Source organism: Zonotrichia albicollis, chromosome Z (genome assembly GCF_047830755.1).
Source record: "Zonotrichia albicollis isolate bZonAlb1 chromosome Z, bZonAlb1.hap1, whole genome shotgun sequence".
NCBI lineage: Eukaryota > Metazoa > Chordata > Aves > Passeriformes > Passerellidae > Zonotrichia > Zonotrichia albicollis.
Genome location: NC_133860.1, coordinates 17,501,197 through 17,521,921, shown reverse-complemented (window position 1 = coordinate 17,521,921; position 20,725 = coordinate 17,501,197). Strand labels below are relative to the sequence as shown.

At 42.0% G+C, this 20,725-nt stretch overlaps 1 protein-coding gene across 1 annotated transcript; it reads left to right on the top strand.

The window, feature by feature from the left end:
• Positions 1 to 44: 44 nt before the first annotated feature.
• Positions 45 to 19,264, top strand: SLC45A2 (solute carrier family 45 member 2). Its single transcript, XM_014268323.3, has 7 exons — positions 45 to 1,078; positions 2,188 to 2,364; positions 5,640 to 5,965; positions 9,807 to 9,950; positions 11,162 to 11,285; positions 12,124 to 12,329; positions 16,107 to 19,264. Exons 1-7 carry the CDS (start codon positions 640 to 642, stop codon positions 16,329 to 16,331), a joined length of 1,641 nt encoding a protein of 546 aa, XP_014123798.1. The 5' UTR covers positions 45 to 639; the 3' UTR covers positions 16,332 to 19,264.
• The last annotated feature ends 1,461 nt before the right edge of the window (positions 19,265 to 20,725 follow it).

Here is a 20,725-nt window from a genome sequence, read left to right as displayed (position 1 = left end):
ATTCTGATACTCTGTTTTCAGAAACCAAGAAATAATCAGTTCTTTTGAGGGCAGTACACATCACATACAAAAAAGTACTCATCAGTTGCTGCTTGACAGATTCCTGCCAAGCATTATATCTGCCTCTAAGGCTCCAAGGCAATGGATAGGTTCACTTACTCATCCTTATGAAGTGCCTTGAAATCCTCTTCCAGAGAGATAGGGATTTTTCCCCCCAGGTTAGTCAGCAGGGAATGGTCTGATGCTCATGTTTGCTGAATGGGAAGATGAAGACTGGGTTCCTGGTGTCACTGCCATCTTACAGCAAGATCTTTCAGCAAGAGGAGCAGCTTTGTGTCAGGCTAATCCTGCGCCCGGACCATGTGATGCATGTTCCCGTTGTATGTGTGCTTCATGCGCAAACAGTAATTCCTCAGTTGTGGATAGTTGGGAGCAGCGCAGACGCCCAAAAGCTCAGATCAGCTAATGTGAACACACGCTTCCCCGCCCCCTTCCTGGCATAACTTGTGATCACAGAGCCATGAAAGTATGTGATCCCTCCCCCAGCACAGACCGATCCCACCCGGCATATGATCTGGGCCCCATGTCAGCCGGAGCAGGCAGCACCAGCCTGCCACGGCGCTGCTCGCAGCCGGAGCTATGACCTTAACGAAGGAGAGCTTCCACGGGGCTCTCCTGCCCGCCTCTGGAGCGGCCAAGGCCGACATGGATGGCACCAGGGAGAAGGAGGAGGCCCCAAGGCAGGCAGTGATGAGGACTGGAGCAGCGGTGCCCAGGAGGCGAGCGGTGGGAAGGCTGGTCATGCACAGCATGGCCATGTTCGGCCGGGAGTTCTGCTATGCCGTGGAGGCTGCCTTTGTCACGCCGGTGCTGCTCAGTGTAGGGCTGCCCAAGAACCTCTACAGCCTCGTGTGGCTCATCAGCCCTATCCTGGGCTTCGTGCTGCAGCCCGTGGTAGGTTCAGCCAGTGATCACTGCACCTGTAGCTGGGGCAGGAGGCGACCTTACATTCTGGGTCTGGGCATCATAATGCTGTTAGGCATGGCTTTGTACCTCAATGGGGACGTGATGATCTCAGGTGAGTGAGGGGCATGCATTGTGCTGACAGACAAAACTCATCCTAGCCTTTCAAATCAGAAAAAGGAGAGGGGTTCCCCTTTTCCTTCTTAAAATGCACTGTTAAAATTTGGTATCGTGTGACTCGGGTGCACTGAAGGAGCTGGGGAGTGCCGTAATCTCTGTGTACATTCAATTCTAACACTGCATGTTATGTACCCTGTGCATAGTGTTCTGTAGTCTGTGCATGTGATTGCAGTCTGTTGTATGTTGATTTGGTTGCCTGACAAGCTCCTTCAGGTAAAGATTTGCTTAGGCCACAGAAGTTTTCATGAGCTAAGATCTACCTTGTTAGCTTAAATGATAGTATTGTTTTTGTGATGTAATACATACCCAAACTGAATCCCCGCTCATCCCTGTTTTAGATGGATTAGTATTCAAAATACTCGCCTTCAATTATTGCAGCACTGGCTTGACTCTTGTGCCGTGCTAGTGAAAACCAAAAATCCTTAACTTCTTGAAAACTCAGTTGCAGCTGAAACAAGCAAAATCAATAGAAGTGACATCCATATTGTTACATTTTGGCTTGGGATATGGCTTCTTAAAGTCTTGATACAAAGTTGTTGCTGACTAGGCAGATGGGGGAGGTGTGTGTTTTATGGATTGATTTGTTCTCTCTTCCTCGATATTATTGATATATACTTGATTTGAATATTTGAGTATACTTGATTTCATTGACCCAGAGAGAGATGTTGCAGTCAACTCTTGATTATCTATAACAATATAAGGGTTGGGCAAAGAGAATAAACGGAAAGTATTACAAAACGCATGTGTTAGGCTACCAGAGCGTGCCTTGGAGGTGTTAAGGAATAGATTTAGGATTGTGATGCTCTTGGCTGTGGAGCTTGAAGCATTCTGAGCATGTGTTGGCTCAAGGCAGTAAGTCAGCCTAGCCCAGCTCAGCACTACACAGACTCAGCTCTCCTGCCTCTCTTATGGGATTCTGGTGTCACTGGGCTCTCCTGTGTAACCAGTTGTTGTTTAGATTTTGAAGTGTCAGGAAAGACTAAATGTGGTTTTGCAGAACATGGCACTGTTGCTGTCAGAATGAGGGTGTTTTTCTTTTTTTAGCTTTCATCGCTGAGAGAGACAAGCAGCGGACGTGGGCAATAGTCATTACCATGCTGGGAGTAGTACTTTTTGATTTTGCAGCTGATTTTATTGATGGTCCAATCAAAGCATATTTATTTGATGTCTGCTCTCATCAGGATAAAGAGAAGGGTCTGCATTACCACGCCCTCTTCACAGGTACACTGATCCCTTCTTTTCCTCCCTGCCTCTCAAAGGAGGGGAAGGTAATTGCTTGGGTTTTATCCTCACTGTGTTTCTAATCTTGAATGAACTGATCATCTGATCCTGCACTTCAGTCACAGGACTTTTGTTGCTGGGTTTTCACTACTCCGGAGAACAGCAACTTGTGATTGCTGCTGCAAAAATCTGAGGAAGGCTGCAGGCACAAATAATTACAGCAGCACAGGCATGATTTAAGAGCAGTTAGTTATTTTAAAATGTGAAATAGGGTTTGTCAGTTTGTTTTGGGTTTTTTTCAAGTTTTTTGCTGAGGCAAAAATTAATGGATGTAGCTTGTTTCATTGCTGTTGCACATAAAAATAACATTTTTGACTTGTCATGTGACATGCAACAAGAGCTGCAAAAACCCATTGATTCCCATTCTTCAGCAGTGCTCTAGTATATGCTGCATAGAAACAAGAGTTCTGTGTAAAATTCAGAAGGTCACAATTCCCACAAAATAAGACCAAATTGTTAAGTTCAAATTCCTGCAAATGAAGTTAACAGCTTCATTTGTTTTAGCACATTTTTAAATGTCATTGAGTTACAGAAGGACATAAAACTGTTGGAACAAGCTCAAAGGAGGGCCACAAAGTTGATAAGGGGACGGGAGCACCTCTCCCATCAAGATGGGCTGAGAAGGTTTGGGCTGTTCAGCCTGGAGAAGAGAAGGTTGTCTGGAGACCTCCAGTATCTGAAGGGGGGCCACAGCGAAGCTGGAGAGGGACTCTTTTTTATGAGGATGAGGGGAATTTTAGGCTGGATGTTAGGAAGAAATTATTCCCAGTGAGAGTGGTGAGACACTGGAATGAGTTGTCCATGGAGGTTATGGCTGACCAGCCCTGTCAGTGTTCCAGGCCAGGCTGGATAAGGCCTTGAGCAACCTGGTCTGGTTGGAGGCATCCCTGGATGGGTCTGGATGATCTCTAAGGTTCATCCCAACCCCTGAACATTGATTCCATGGAATCATCTGTACAATGTGAGCCCTGTGTTGAGGAAATGCACAGGGAAGACACGTGAGGCCGTGTACCTGTGGAGTGACCCGGGAGGGACTTCCTGCCATGTCTGAGAGTAACCCCTGTGAAAGCACTAGACAAAAAGCAGACTATATGAGAAGTCATGCAATCTTTTTACAGCAGATTTTTGTGGGTACTGAGCCCCCAGCAGAGACACATAAACTCAGTAGCAGTTACTCTGTTGAAGGAGGGAGGTGTAGTAGCTAATGAAAAAGGCTGATTTTGGACACATGAAATACCTATATCCAGGAACACAGTTTATAAGGGAAGCTTAAAGCCACATGGGAATTAAATCTATACTATCCATTGAAAGATAAAATGTTAAAGAATCACTTGTTTGGAAAAAGAGAGGAGTGTTTATGTATATTCAGCACAACTCTGGTTGCAATATTTTTTTGGGAGATACTAAAGTAAAGTCTCCAAGTTTGAAGCTACAGATTTAGCTGACTCAGTGTACTGATCTGTGAAAGGCAATGTGAGACAAATAATGTGAAATAGGACAGAAATGGGGCAGAGTGTGTGACTTGACCCAGCATCCTGTGCTCTCCATGGCAAGTTCATCTCAACCCTTCCTAACAGAAAGTTCCCTGGTCTGGTGTTGAAATCCTCCCTTGACTGGAGTTCTACAGCCTCCCAAGGCAGTCTTCTCCAGTAATTTACTGGCCTTGGTGTTTGTTTTTCCTGAACTGCAACATTATTATAAATTCCCTACAGTTTACATTTATCATTACCCATTTTATCCTTGTTAGACACAGACAACAATCTTCCCATTTCTTGTCCAGATTCTGTTTTAGATATTGTTTCTTTTTCCTACTTTAGTTCCTCCTTTCCTTTTATGCTTAATATTTCTGAGATTTTACTCTCCAGTTTGCTTTCAGTTCAGGGTTTGAACATGAAACTTGATAGCTTTGCAGTTATGAAACCCATGGCCACTTATTCAGGTGGAAGAAAGGGTGCACACAATCAACATTTAGGCTGCATTCCAATATCATGATGCTTCTTTTTCAAAACAGCAAAATCATCCTCTAATGTCAAACATTCTGTCTGCAAGCATACACTGAAAATAATGTTGTGTAGATTTTCTTTAAAAAGTTATTAATAGCGTAATTGGTTTTTATGAGAACAAGCAAGGACACAGTCCCCTGTGAAATGCCCAATAGTGCACAATGAAAGAGGTCCATAATCAGACCCAGGAGGGTAAAGAAGGTACAGAAAGCCCAGAACTCAATCAAAATCCCATGGTTTTGGGGGAAGCAAGTGCAGGTGCTGTTACTTTTTGTCAGATGCAGGGCTTTGCTGTAGACTGTTATCAGATCTCCTAAGCAGAAGGGTAGAAATACTTCTAAGTTCTGGGGAAGGGCCTATCCCACGGAACTCCCAGCCATCCATCCCCTAGGGCCACCTGGTTAAGGAGGTGCCAGGACCCCACAAAGGTGCCAGCCCCACCAGAGCTCTGTGCTGAGTGTAACAGAGGGCACGATCCTGTGCATCTCTGTGTGCGCTCATAGTAACAAAGAGAAGAATTGTAAAAAAGCCAGACTGACTGAAAACTGGGTTTATTAACATCAAGGAACAAAGTAGCATTCTCATTTTACCCTTTAGTCTACCTGTTCTGAGAAAATTAGTAAATGGGATTACACGCTTATACTTTTTCCTTTCTGTTTTCTTTACCAAGTGGTGTTGTACTTGGATTTGTATAAGTAGAAAACAATGCCTTTGGGTTTATTCCCTATTTTAGAAAAAAATCACATGGAGGCAGTATTTCTGTTTGGACTAAGCTAAATACATTTTACAAATTCTAAACTATAGAAACTCTCAAAAGAATTTTAAAAATGTTTGTTCTGTGAAAATAAAAAATGAAAACCACATTTTTCTTGTAGGATTTAATTTAGTTTTACTTGCATTATTTACCATTTCAAAGAAAATAGAGCTTGAAAGAGTCAAAAAAAGAAATAGACCCTATTTTGCTGTGTATTCAGCCTATTTCTAGAGAGCTCTGCCTGACAGATCTGAAGAGAGTTTTCAAGAGATGTTTTAGTAACTGCTCATGTATGTGTTTAGCTCAATATTCCTATTTCTTGTGATAAATATCTGAAGAGTGATTATTCCATCATTTCTAGAGGACATCACATATGGAGGGTATTATGTGCTCTTTGTTTATTTTGTCAATGTCAGTAGACATTTATTTTTTCCTTTTTTTTCCTCCCACCATTGTAGGTTTGGGAGGAGCCCTGGGTTACCTTACAGGTGCTATGGATTGGGGTCAAACCATACTAGGATATACTTTGGCATCAGAATTCCAGGTGATTTTCTTCTTCTCAGCCTTGGTTCTCATAATCTGCCTTACTGTACATCTGTGCAGTATTCCTGAAGTCCCACTCAGATATGAAAACGAAGAGGCAAAGTTCTTGTTGGAAGAGACTGAACCCCATAGATACCACTCCATAGAGGAGGAAATAAGGAATGGTCACTTAAAACCAACATGTACGGAAATAAAGGCTGCAGCCAAGCCAGGGAAATGTGCGGCTGCGTCACGCACACAGGTGAGTGCAGAGGTGACTTTATAGCTTCTATCTTGGCATCCTTGGAGACACCTTAATTGCTAATGCTGATTGTTTGTAAGGCACAGGCACAGAAAAGAACCCTCCACTGGGATACAGAGACAGGAGAAAGTCTGCCTGCCTCTTTTTTGTCTTTCTTTTTTTTTTCTTTAGAAAGTATTGCCAGCAAGAGGTATGAGACCGGCTAGTTCTGATGCACTGATCCATTGGCAGGGTATGAGGGAGAAACTGGCTCCATTTTCTGCTCAGTGTGTCTCCTGATGTCCTCCTCGTGTGAATTTTGTAAATAGGATCTTTTTCCTTTAGTCTTGGTATAAGTAGCATAAAGTTGTGGGCAAAGACTACAGACCATTAATCTTCGATGTAGGTCTCTAATTCTCACTGAAGTCCACATGGTTTTGTACATAATACATGTGAAATGTGTGACACTTGGATATTCTGCAATTCAACATTTTATTGAGCACTAATGTCTTTAAAATTGCTACAGCAATTTTAAAAATTTTAAAATTGTCTACAGCAGTGCTACCTTGCTACCAGAGTTTGAGTTTTATTTGAGCAATATTGTAGTTGAGCCTTTGGCAAAATTTTGAGGTGTGAGAAAGCAGTGAGTACTTTTAAATCCTCACTGTTATTTTGTTTCTGATGCATTTTTGTGAGAGATTTCTTCAACCTAAGGCACGTAGGAAGTGGTGAATCTACCAGAAAAGTATCTGGAGAGCCCACTTCTAGTATGGTGTTGAGAACTGGTCCAAACACATCCATTTTCTGTTGATGATTGTTTTTACGATTTGGTTGATGACTTTCAGTGCTAGGAAATCCTCATGGCTACCTCATGGTACCCTAGGTAAACAAAGTATAACACAACAGTGGTGACACAATTGCTTCTCCTTTTAGTTCCATTTTGATTTCTTGGCATTATGCATATCAATCCCTGACAGACTGATACAAAGGTTTGATAAATCAGGTAAAATATACTAAGTATGTACAAACAGTTATAAGGAGGAAAGCAATACTCTTGTTTAATCTGTAAGTAAAAGGGATCTATTATCTTTTACTATTTGTAATTTGTTTTATAACAGCACTTGGTATTTCTAACTGGAAGAAAAATATTATGAAATTATTAAAATATTATTAAATTATTACAATATTATTAGATGCAAGACATATGAAATGAGCATTGCCTGATAATGATGCAAGGCAAGCACAGAGCAGGGCAGACAGCCAGGCAACAGCTGTGGGCAGAATCTGACAGGAGCTCTGTGATGCTGTCTGAGCTTCCCCATCTCAGGCCAGCATGAGCAGCCAGCATCCTTCACCCGCCCTGTTCACTCTGGGCACCATCCAAATTGTCAGAGAAGCTGAGGCTCACTGACTGCTTGGGCCAAGCGGGCCCTAAAAAAAGAGAAGGCAAATGAAGATCAGAGAGCGATGCAGTGAAAGTGGGGGGAGCAGTCTGTGGTTTGGGGTAGCCTCTGCCTCGGGAAGAAATAATTCCCTGGAGTCAGTGACATGGGAAACGTGGAGTTCCATGTCTGGCACCAGAGGCGAAGCTGTGGTGGCGAGCCTGTGCCATTGCCTCCTCTCTGCCTAGGCTGGGCAGCCTGTTGGAGTCCCCCAGTGCTTTGATCAGTCTCATGTTCCTTTGATGTGCCTTTCTTTGTGTGCATGAGTTCTAGACACTCACTGCTTTAATGATCTGTCTCCTGCGGCACATGTTTGCTGAGTCCATTCATTACCATAATCACTTCCTTGAAGAAATGGTTTGGCTTCCTGTTTTTCAGTCTCTTTTTTTTAATTGCAGGCATCATGGCTATATTTTTTCTAAATTAAGGGCTATGTTCTCACATGCTAATAGCTAACATGATTATTAATGAGATTTGACCTGTTACAGTATGAACAGACACCCAAAGCAATTAGCCTTGTATTCTTTTGAATGGTGCCAAATTATTCAGGGTCCACTGCCATAAAACCTGAGTCATATTGCTTCCTCTATATTCTTATCATCTTATGCCATGAGTTGTAGTGATTTTGTAGAGATTATTTGGTATTCTGAGCTTTTGAAGGATAAGGCACTTAAACAGAGCCAAACTTCAGCACATTATTGAAATTAGCATGCGGTTTGTGTGCTGGTATGTTTTGAATGTGTGCATTAAACATTTTTGGTTTCCATTTCCACTTTCTGGAATATCTAAATAGAAAAAAACCCCACATTTCTATCTAGCTGTCAAATTACTGTTTGTAATCACTGCAGTGTCCTTTGTAATTCCATGACCTGATCCTCAAACTTTGATTGGAAAGTCTATTTTAAAAGCAGGGTGGAAGAATTGCAAACTAAATAAAGCCAAGTCAAACGAAAGTAATTATCCTTGAAATAACACTAATGAGTTAATCTGGAATTTTTTTTGTTTCCCTTTTATAATTGTAGAAGAATATAAAGCTCACCCTGTTTAAAAAAAGACAGTGATGCCAAATTCCAAGGGATTTGGACAATATACAGTCCAAGGTGGAAGTCAGCAACTTGAATTTTGGCATTCCTATGAGGATTAAAAACCTCACACTGAAGCAAATTATTTTCCAACTTTATATGTGGTGATTATTCATAGAGTAGCTTGCAGCATAGCCTAGTTCAAAGGAAAGGAGATTTGTGAAAAGTATATACAAGAATGAAGAAAGAAAAGAAAAAATGACATCTTACAGCAAATTGAAGACAAGATCCAGTCCAGGAATTTTGAGTAAATTAGCATAACTTTTGCAGTTCTCCCACATTTCATAACATACCTCTTCCCTTACCATCTCTCCAAACACTGTTGTCTTCAAATGTCTTCAGAGAAAACTGGAAGTTTTCCATCATGCACAGTTAAAATAGTATATATTTTTTTCTCCTTAAAAGCAGTGAACCATGCAGGAGCTTTAATACAGGAAGAATTATGTGTAAAAATACCTGATATCAAGCACACCTACAGTAGTTTAAAAAAAATTAGAAATATAGAAATACAAATGATCTGATGAATGTGACTGGAGAAGAACCTGAGAATTTTGGGGCACAGGGCTGAGACAAGGAGGGAGATTACATGGAGCATTAAAGGCAGTGAGAAAATTTGATTTTCCTCATCAGTGAGATTTGTTAACCAGCACTAATTAAGTTTTGGTTATGAAATGAGTTATTTCTCCCTTGGTATGAGGTGCTCAGATGCTGGAGCTCACATTCTCTGTGCGCTACCATGGGGAACCACAGCTTCTCCCTGCTTCAAGGACAGAGCATAGTGGAGAGCTCATGGTATGCTTGAAGAGGTAGAAGTTTCCCTAGAAAAAGAAGTTTCCTAGGGAATTTAGCACATAGAATGGAAAGGGAATAAAAAGTCTCAGGAATCTGACACATTTTAATTTTCAGGAAGTATTTTGAGCACAACTTTCTTCTGTGGCAGCTTTAAATTTTCAGTGTAAAGCTGATGGTTTCTATAGAGAAATAACTTTTGTTGCTTGTTGTTTCTGTTGTTGATTCCTTGGGTTTTTTTTAAAACTCTCTGAGTCTGCTTTGGCAGAAAATTTCCCTGTTATTCTATATGTAAATAATTGTCTTACTGATAATAACAGCAAAAAATGTTACATTCCTGTTGGTATACTCCATCTCTTCTATATACTTTATAGAATTTTATAAATTGAAGAAAATTCAGTACCCAAGCAACCCTTCCTAGCAAAAATTAAAAGTCTTTGGAAGTTTAGCAATGAAAAGATACTACTAAGACCTTCTTTATTTGCTGTCAGCTATTTTATTAGCATTCAGGACAATAACACTGTATTATTCTTGAATATTTGCTTTTAGGAAAAGAGGCAGATGACACTTAAATCCCTCTTGAAGACGCTTTTAAGTATGCCATCCCACTATCGCTGCCTGTGTGTGAGTCACCTCTTTGGATGGATGGCTTTCCTGTCCAACATGCTTTTCTTCACGGATTTCATGGGACAGGTAAAGCATAAAATGCTCTCACTACTCCTTCCTTGTACCATCTCCTCCTCCATCAAAAAGAAGTGAAATGGTGTTACTATCCTGAGGAAATGACACAGGTGTCAGAGCCATTTGTATCTGGATGGCTCAGCAATAGTTTTTTGAACCAGCTAATTGAGGTCAGGCCCATGTTCCAAGCCTGTCTGGAGAAATCACTGGGAAAAACGTTTAGTATTTGTAAGGCTATTTGTGTCTAAATGTTCCAAGTGAAGCTCTCAGAGCTGGCCCAAACACATCCATTTTCTGTTTTGGTTTCAGAGCTGCTCCCAGCTGGGCAGGTTTTCTGGCTGGGCAGTGCTTGGATGCCACTGGGCTTGTCCTGGTGTGTGTGCAGCATCCCCACAAAGCCCCTCACCTGCACTGCAGCCTCCCTGGCCTCAGGATGCAGCTCTGTGCACACAGGGAGCTACTTGGCAGCAGGAAGTTTTATCTTCCTGCATTTGTCTTTCCTGAACTCCTTTTCTCAGCAGCTGTTTGCCTTCACAACACCTCCTGGTGCCTTTTCCGTGCCATTCCCACAGACTGTATGTCCTTGACAGTGACTCTTGCCTGTATGGCCATGTCTGCCTCCTTCCTTCCAGAGCACTAATATGGTCCTGGCACAAATATCTCACTGCTCCTCCCTGCTCTTTTGTGGTTTCCACACAGTATTCCCATTTCCTTGCCTTTTTTGTCTTTTCAGGCAAGGCAAGAGGAAGGGATTTTTTCCCTGCAGCGTAGATGGACAACTGAAAGAAAAAAGTTTTGCTTGTCTAAAATAGTAACTGAATACGAGAATAACTCTGTGGAAAAATAAGTGTGTTGAGGACAATCTAAAAGAGAAAACAGAAAAAAAATTGTAGATAAATTAAGGAAAGAAAGGCTAAGGCAAGAAGACTGAGAGAAGAGAGAAAGTTAGTTGGAAGTGAGACACCTAAAGGATAGAAGAGCAAATGAGCAGATTTAAAAATCTGTACAATAGACAGTCCAGGAAAAGGCAGAGGGTAAGAAATGAGGTGACAGCCCGGGAGATGTGAGTGTGACACCTGGAGAGTTACAAATGGGTGGTTAGGGCACTGGTCAACAGATCTCTTGGGTGCTCCCTACCAGGGATGGGCCCTGTGCCCATGAGAAGGAGGCATTCCCTACATGGTGCCATTCCCGCCTGCTGTGACTTCTGTGGTGTCTTTCAGGTTGTGTACCATGGGAATCCCTATGCACCTCACAACTCCACACTTTACCTGACCTACAAAGCAGGGGTAGAGATGGGATGCTGGGGGCTGTGCATCAACGCAATTTCTTCATCAGTCTATTCTTGTAAGTACCCATGAATAAACTCCAACACTGCGTTTGCTGTTTGCTATCGTTCAAAAACCATAAGGGGATGCAAAATTACCTGGAATTTGTTCTATATAAAGGTTTAAGGAATGTAACATTCTCAGCATTGTTAGAAATTCATATCTTAGCACCAACAGTTCCTGACCACATGATGAGGGGTGCCTTTGGAATTAGGATATTGTTCTGCACATGAACTGACCCTGAACACTGAAAATCATTCTGTAAATAGATGCCACACTAAATTCTTAGGTGCTCTTTCACCTAGCAATGCTGTATTTGTGGGCTCTCGAAGGTGACCTCTCCCCATTTGCATTCCCTGTGCAGAAGATCTTACCAGAAGCTTCAATCTTGCTCTCCAAAATTATGCGTAAACATGCTAGCACAGCTCCCCAGGTAGATTTCACCATAACTCTTCCAAATAATTAAAAAAACCCTTAATCTGAAAACTCAAATAAGTAGCATTATGGGGGTAGATTTGAGCATCTAAAAGAGGTTTGAGGGAAATGTTTTCACCTTTGGAGCTTAACTGCAGGCATTTCTGTGTAGCCCTTCTGTGGATGAGCTTCTATTCAGCACAAGCATCTCTGGGTGCAGCTGCAGTGCAAGCTGCACGTTAAGCTCTGGGTGATGTGAGCAAGTTTTCTTTGGCAAGTTTATACCTACAATAATTTGAGGTAACTTCTAAAACCATTAAGATTATCTTCTTCATTGCATTTTACAAAATACAAGGGGGTTTTTTATTCCTTAAAAGGAACCTCCTGATAAAATGTGACCTATTTCTTTTAATCTTATCAGCATTTTCACTTTCTTTCCACAGACTTGCAGAAAGTCCTTCTGCCATACATAGGATTAAAGGGACTTTATTTCATGGGATACCTACTTTTTGGACTGGGTACTGGATTAATTGGCTTGTTTCCCAATGTCTATTCCACTCTGGCTCTTTGTTCACTCTTTGGAGTCATGTCCAGCACACTGTACACAGTGCCATTCCACCTCATTGCAGAATACCACAGGGAAGAAGAGGTGAGTGCAATGTCTCAAGAAACATTAATTTTATATCTGTCTGTGTCTGTTCAACCTGCTTTGGGGGTAAACTGGATAGAAAGGAGCAGCTTTTAATTTTAATTTTGAACTATTAACAATGACACATATGAATGGGAAGTTTCTGACAGAGAAAGTTAATATCCCAGCTCCAAACTCTCCAAACAGGCCTTCCACAAAACAAATAACTATTTATCATCACAACTGAAACAAAGCCAATCACAGAACATGTTCAGGCAGTAAGCAGGGTGGTCCACTTTTGTTGTCTTCAAGTCCTACCTTCCTCATATCCTTCCTTCCAGCCGCTTTAGCAGAGGACTTCTGAGGCCCTGAGGTTAATAACAAGGCTGTAAAGGCTGTCAGAATTTTCAGTTAACTGAAAAGTGTTACAAAAGCTTATTAGGTCTTAGCTAATAAACAAATGCCATTCAAGTAGAAACATCATTATATAGTACAGTATTGAATCTATACCACATGCTCATTATCTTTCTAAATGTCTGTGTTTGGGTTTTCATCCTCCATGGCCTTAAATCCTGTTTCCAAGGAAAATCTGGAAAAACTTGCACTCCTTGTATCATGTTACTGGGCACAGCAGGATCTTCATGTACTGTAAAGTGTTGAGTTCTTTAATGGAAAAGTCCTCTCAAGTCTCCTTAGTTAGTCAAACAGCTGGAAACAAGAAAGATTAAGGAGAGTTGGAAGAAATTAGGAAAAGTTCCAGTATATCTTGGAACATCTGAAGAAACGAATAAAGGCAATGTTGAAATATTGGAAAACCACATAAAATATAGTTTTATGCAGCAGAGGGCTAGATCAAGTGCTAGACAACACGTCCTACTGTTTTGTACAGCTTTCACCAGCACCTTCTGAAGGATGAACACAAATGAACTCTTTAATTATTCTACTGAATGCTAGGAGGAAGTCTCAAAGTGATTCAATATTTCATATATATGATTAATAATTTTTTGGTTAATTTCTTTGCTCCTTCCAACAGGGAATGATCATGATGTGTTATAAACACAAAACAAAAGACTGGGAATGAGCCCAGGTTAGGGTGAAATCTCAATTTTTACCTCAGGTCAGCCAATTCAGAGAGGGGGAGTAAATGCAAAATTTTTACTTGTTTCAAGACAGAAGTGAAATAAAATAAGCTGAAGTGTGCATGAACTTTACAGTTAATAGGCCAATATATTCATGTGTTACTTAAAAGACAACCAGTTGTTTCTTCTTTGATGTATGGTATCTGCTATGACAGATATTAAATGATACATAATTCTATGTTAGATTTTTTATTAATGGGTTGAGGTTTAGCTCAAATCTTCTATAATGTACAAGACAGGAAAAAAAAAGAATAAATGTCAAGCACAAGAGTGCATTCATTTACAGATTCATGTATTTGTGGTCAGAACTACTGCCACATAGGAAGACTGGGAACAGCCCAGCAAAATAAATACAATTTATTTTTCAAAGTGTCTAAAATTGAGGCTTTATAATTTCAGAACAAGGAGCAGACATCTTCCCCCACTATGCATCCTACCAAAATCACGTGCTGTGTTTTATAATGCTGCCATTTCAGCTCCTGTTCTGTGCTGCTGTTCCCTAGGATCCAAATTCAATTTTTTTTTCTACTGGATTAGGAAGAGACTGTTTGTCTCCAGTACTTGTGAGCTTTGTGTAGCTCAAAGGCAAGGTAATAGGGTTTGCAAAAAGCAAAAAGCATCTTAATGGCTAAGAGAATTTGGATACCAGAACACCACAGTGCCACTGACCTGCAATGTGGGAACTCCTTGTTGTTGGAATAAACCTCCTCCATTTAACAGCCTATGCAGGAAGGAAATAAATATGTCAATTATCACATAATTTCCCAGTTAAACAGAGTAATTTCTTTCTGGAGGAAGGGACCCCCAGAGATCATGTAGATCCTTCTCAAGGAGGGCAACCTGGAGCAGGCTGCCCCAGTTCTGGTTTGAATGATTCCAAGAAAGGAGATTCCACAACCCCGCTAGTTAACCTGCTCCAGTGACCCACCAGCAGCCTTACAGGGTGCTAATATGCAAGACACTTGTACATAATGAATGAAGGCTTTGGTTCTGCTATGTATCGCAGGAGATACACAGATTAGTAATTAAAAGTGGTCCTCAATAGTGTAGAAGAATCCAAGTCTGGATGTTTGCTTTCAGGTTGCTTTCATCCCCAGAAATAAAAGTATTTTAGTACTGATTTCCCTTATATGATTTGAGTATTTTAGTACTGATTTCCTTTATATGCTTTGAGCCATAACTTCAGGTTCCTGCCTATATGTGTGTGGGGCACATCAGCACTGCTGTAAAGCCTTTGGATGTGGCTCCTCACAACATCCTTCTCTGTAAAGTGAAAAGATGGATTTGATGAGTGGACTCCTAGATGGAAACAAAGTGGTTGGATGGTCACATCCAGAGTGTTGTGGTCGATGACTCAGAATCCACATGGACATCAGAGACAAGTGGTGCCCTCAAGGGTCTGCACTGGGACCAGTGTGATTCAGTCTTCTTTAACGACATTGATGAAAGGATTGCACTCATGAAGGACAGGATGCCATCCAGAGGGACCTGGACAAGCTGGAGGAATGGGCCTATGGGAATCTGATGAGGTTTAACAAGGACCAAGTGCTGGTGCTGCCCCTGGGCTGGGACAGCCCCGGGTAGCAGCACAGGCTGGGCAGGAGCAGCCCCAGAGCAGCCATGCCCAGAAGGGCTTGGGGTGCTGTGGGTGAGAGGCTGCACATGGCCCAGCCATGGCACTCCCAGCCCAGAGAGCCAAACGTGTCCTGGGCTGCACCCAGAGCCCCGTGGGCAGCAGGGCAGGGAGGGGATTCTGCCCCTCTGCTCTGCTCTGCTGAGACCCACCTGGAGCACTGCATCCAGCCCTGGGCTCCCAGCCCAGGAACCACAGGGACCTGCTGGAGCCAGCACAGAGCAGAGACAAGAAAATGGTCACAGGGCTGCAGCACCTCTCGTGTGAGGAACAGCCAAGAGAACTGAGATTGTTCAGGTTGGAGAAGAGAAGGCTTCAGATTGGCACAATTGTGGATTGCCAGTATTTGAAGGGAGCTTGCAAGAAAGATGGAGAGGGGTTTTCACAAGGGCACATAGTCATAGGACAATCAGGAATGGCTTCAAACTTAGAGAGAGTAAATTTAGCTTAGATATCAGGAAAAACTTATTTAGTGTGCAGGTGGTGAGGCAGTGGATCAGGTTGTTCAGAGAAGTTTTGGATGCTCCATCCCTGGAGGTGTTTAAGGCCAGGTTGGATGTACCTTTGAGCACCCTGAATAGTGTCCCTGCTCACAACAAGAGCATTGGAACAAGATGATTTTCCGAGTTCTTTCCAATACAAACCATTCTGCGATGATTCTTTGATAATATGATAGTATGGTTCCTTCCGTATGAGTCAGAGCAAAATTATTCATGACAGGATGATACTGTTTAATATCAGTTTGACAGAGATCAAGCTGACCTGAACTTGAAAATCATCTATAGTTTCTCCAGTCAATTTCCAATTACTTCCTTAAGAGAAGGGGTAGAGGGAAAAACTGCAGATGAGAAAAAATTTGGTGGAAGCTTGTAAAACTCCTGTTACTTAAAATCTCTGTGGTGTAAGAAGGGGAGCAGCGAGCTGTTGACCTGCCCGCTGCCCCGGGGCTCTGACAATGTCCCAGCCAAGAGCTGCATGTTGCTGACACTGCCCCTTTTCTGGGGCTTGTTCTGTGCTTCTTTGCAGAGCCAGAAGCTGCAGGAAGGGGAGCAAGCAGGGGAGCACGGGCGAGGGAAGGGCATCGACTGTGCCGCCCTGACCTGCATGGTGCAGCTGGCCCAGATCATTCTGGGCGTGGGCCTGGGGCTCCTCGTCAGCGTGGCCGGCAGCGCCGTCACCGTCATTTCGGCATCCACGGTGGCGCTGGCCGGCTGCTGCTTCGTGGCCTTCTGCATTCGCTACGTGGACTAGGGCTGCAGGGAGCTGTCGGAAGGGATCTCCCCGGGGGAGCGTTTTCTTTCTGGGTCAGTAGCACTGGTGCTGTTGCTGTGCTGACACTGCTGGCACGTCATCCTCTCTTACCTCCTTGGATCGGTTGCAATTCCAGAGCTTTATGAAATGGAGACTTGATAGAACTTGCTGCCTTATGCCTCGGACACACACACACACACACACACACTCTCCCTCACAGTGTGTTCACATGCTGTGGCATGTGATGATGGTGTGTGTCGCCACGGTATCTTGATGCTCTACACCGGGAGTCATTATAGAACTCCTCATTACCAATTTGTGAAAGTTAATGGATGAAGAATGTGATAAATTCAAGTAATATAAAAGGACAGAGTTAGGAAGAAAGTTTTTATTTATCTTGTTCTTCAAGCGTCCTAAGTTGGGGGCTGTTCCCTCCAGTAGTAAAAAGCTGCAGGAGATTCCAACAGGTGTCAGAGGCCATGCAGGGTGCAGTTCTGTTATCATTAGTGGTACTGTTAAATGGTTCAGTTAATTACCAGCTACTGTCAAAAGCAGATTTGAGTGGGAAAAATGACTGCAATATAAAAAAGATTGAAGCCTATTGTTTAAAAGCATTATTGTAAAGTAATTATCTTGTACTGGATCCTGCTGCTTCTGTATGAAAAAAGTGAAGGTACTGGCTGAGCTTGTCAGGAAAGTCTGCCTTAAGCTGCTTTGCAAATCCATGTGTAGGTACCTAAAAGTCTGTCTATGGGAAACAGCTGCCATTTCTGCCTTCTTTAAAAAGTGGCTTCTCAGTTCTGATGCTGTAATTGAAAAAATGAACTTGGCCAATTGGAGAATTTGGCAGCTGGTTGACCACATAAATCTTGACATTGGATATGACAGCATTTATCTTAAAGTAGCATTTCTCTTTTCTCTGTTTTCCTTCATGCTTTGCCTGAAATGTCATTTGCTCTCTACAGAATATTGTAGAGGAATTCAGTTCTGCAAAGCAGTATCAGGAATTACTGTACAGTAAATACACAAGCCCAGTTATTTGTATTTTATTGCATATGAAGCTTCTTTCTTATTTTTATAATACTGCCAGAGTTTTGAAAATCTGTTTGTGAAAGCAATATACTGTATTTATGCTGTGCTTCCTCTGTCCTGAAAACTGTCACATCCATCCACTATGTTACATCCTAAGCCACCTGAAGCCATCTGCGAATGCAATATTGTTAATGAACATTGAGAGACTATGGGCAAATATGGAGTTTATGGTTGTTTTTTTTCTTAATGTTGCACATGTATTATCAACACTGTTCAGAGAAATGCAGTGTTGAGCTTATTAGCTCTTAGAAGCTTCTGCAAGACATGAACTGACAACACCAAAAATAAATGGTTACATTTCAGCATCAAGTGCCTCTGCAGAGATGCTTCAGCTTCATCCTTTCTCTATGTTTTCAAGAGTAGAGTCACATATTCTCAGGAAAATCAATTTTCCCCTAGGTAAATTCTTATTAATTTTAACAAGCCTGTGGGAGCCTCAGATACCTTTTCTTGATGCTGACTGTCTCCACTGAGGGCTCCAAAAAAGGTTCAGTGTGTGGCAAACCTCACCACAGCATCTGCATCCTTCCTGCCTTTTGAAGAAGCCACATTTCATGGTTTCTTTTGTTTTGTGGCTCTTCATTTCACACCCATGAAAGAGAAAGACTGGGAAGACAGAGCCCCTGGACTGTGTTTGAAACAGGTTGCAGGTGCAGAGACAGCTGGAGCACAAGGGCCTCAACAGGCACAAACAGGAGGAAGACAGAAAATGAAGGATTGTTGTCTTCCCAATTACCTTTATGCCATCATTAAGTCACTAACTTCCATTATCTCCGTATCTCCTGGGAGGATGAATTTTCAAGGGAAGAGCAAGGCATCTATGGAGCCATAAAAACAGATAAAGGAGGAAGTGATCTGGTTTCACAGGACTGCACCACATAAACTTGTGCACCAGGAGCTGAGGTCATAAAGCTCTGATTCCACTGTGAGGCTGCAAAAGAAATTTTGCAATGTTTACTATGTCTTTGTCAATATTTTCTTTGAGGTTTAACACCATTAGAACATTAACATTTAAATGGTCAATGTTGTCCCTGCTCTGTTACACAAAGAGAATGCTGGCATTGATTCAGGCCCACAAAGGAACCACAAATCTATGGCAATGCAAGGCGGGTTCTGAACCTGCAGAGAGAAGTGAGAAGTGCTTTTATTTACAGATCATGTATATCAGTGCTTTTATTTACAGATTTATTCAGAGAAAATTGTTTCAGGAACTCATCATTTCTCACGACCTCATGATCTTTCCCTTTAAAACCCACTGTTGGCTACAGACGACAGAAACATTAAAGTCATCTTTTCTCTGGAAATCTCCATAAAAACATCCTGTATTGTTCCCAGGACTTCAAGACAGTATCTTTATGAGTCTTTGTTAGAAATGGCAAACTGACAAAAAAAGTATATACAATTTGGAAAACAGTATCTAAACAAAAACGAAAAAAAAAAAGATGGTGCTCATTCTGAAGTTGAAAATGTATCTCAAGTGTTACTGAAAACAATATAAAATCTTACTAACTCATAAAAGGGGATAAAATAAGTATTTCTTTTAGCAATAGAAATGTTACTAATGTATGTCACTAATATAATACATTACTAATACGTGAAAGGGGATAAAATATTTATTTCGGCAAAAGAAATGCTAAAATGTTGAAAATGTTGAAGGTTTTGAAGGATTGCACTGTAATGCTATTAATTTAAGAAGTTCCACCTCTTCTGTGCCTTTATACCAGTTCTGGACTTGAGCCATTATCAATATGATTATTTACTGTACTTAACATCAACTTTATAGCAGAGATGTGAGTGTAAAGTTACAAGCACCCTGTGTCTGATCTTTCTCATCTGGTTTTATTTCCATATACATAAAATCAAATAAATAAAGATCCTCTCTGTATCATGTTTATGTAAATGATACACTTATCCAAACCACACAGAATCACAGGATGGGTCAGGTAGGAAGGGACCACAGTGGTCATCTGCTTCAGCCTCCCTGTTCCAGCAGGGCCATCCCAGAGCACTCGGCACAGGATTGTGTCCAGGGGGCTCTTGAATATCTCTGGTGAAGGAGGCTCTACACCCCCTCAGTCACCTCTTCTTGGGGCTGAACAAGTCCAGCTCCCTCAGCCTTTCCTCATGAAAGGGATGCTCTAGTCCTTCATTTATCCTTGTATTCCTCCTCTGAATCCTCTCAAAGATGAGCTGTCCTGTGATAACCAACCCTCCTCCCTCCCACTCTCACAGAAACAGTCATGGCTAAACGAGGCAAGGCAGGAGACAAGTCTGTCACCTTATCTTCATGGCACTTTACTTTTTCCTTCTCTTACCAACATCTGCCACTTACTCCCCTTTAACAAGCAGGCATGTGACGCAAGCAAATCGTTAAAGGAACTTCTGGACTCTTCTTTAGAGGACTTGAAGTCTTATTAATGTCAAAAGTATTCTGATTTTTTTCCTCAGTGTTCATTCTGTGTTTCATAGTGTTCTCATTAAGTTTCTTTGACTTGCTTGTAAACAAGCAACTCAGGTGTCTTGTGGCAGATAAACCTTTTTTCCCAGAAAGGCTACACAAGTCAGCATGCATCATAAATGTCTTTGCCTTGGGAGAACTCACAGCTTTCACATTGGTGCCTATGAATCACTACCAGCCCCTGCAGCATGTCAAAAGATGGTGCAAGTGAATGTGGCAATGGTGACATTTGATATTTTTGAACTGTAGAAGGATTGGGTGGAAGAATCTGCTGTAAAATGTCTGTAAATATTTTTGGCATGACAAAGCTATAAATAATGAGCTATAAAACAAAATTTTCCCCTCTAAGTTTCCAGCATTTATTTCCATTCTCTAGCTGCTCTATCTTATTTATTTAAGAGGCAAATGTTCAGGGTCACTTGTTCAAGACTGCACTGTGAAAAGTTATTTGTAATTTTTATGGGCCCTGACGTGATGCATCCACGAATGCTGAGGGAGCTGGCAGACATCATAGCCAGGGGGCTCATGATCATCTTTGAAAGGTCATGGAGATCAGGAGAGGTGCCTGAGGGCTGGAAGAAAGCAAATGTCACCCAGTCTTCAAAACAGGCAAGAAAGAAAGAGCACACAGGGAACTGGAACCAGTGAGTCTCACCTCAACCCTTGGAAGGGGCAGAGGCTTCCTCCGGGTGTTCACTGATGACACAAAGCTGAGGAGTGACTGATACCCCAGAGGGTGGACAGGCTGGAGATTCGGGCAGAAAGGAATTGTCTGAAGTTCAACAAAGGCAAGTGCAGCATCCTGCACCTGGGGCGGAACAACCCCTGGCACCGGTACAGGCTG

Coding starts and splice junctions, on each gene's coding strand:
- SLC45A2 (XM_014268323.3), top strand. CDS start 640: ATGACCTTAACGAAGGAGAGCTTCCACGGGGCTCTCCTGCCCGCCTCT. Junction 2,365..5,639: donor TTACCACGCCCTCTTCACAG/GTACACTGATCC, acceptor CCACCATTGTAG/GTTTGGGAGGAGCCCTGGGT. Junction 11,286..12,123: donor TTCTTCATCAGTCTATTCTT/GTAAGTACCCAT, acceptor TTCTTTCCACAG/ACTTGCAGAAAGTCCTTCTG.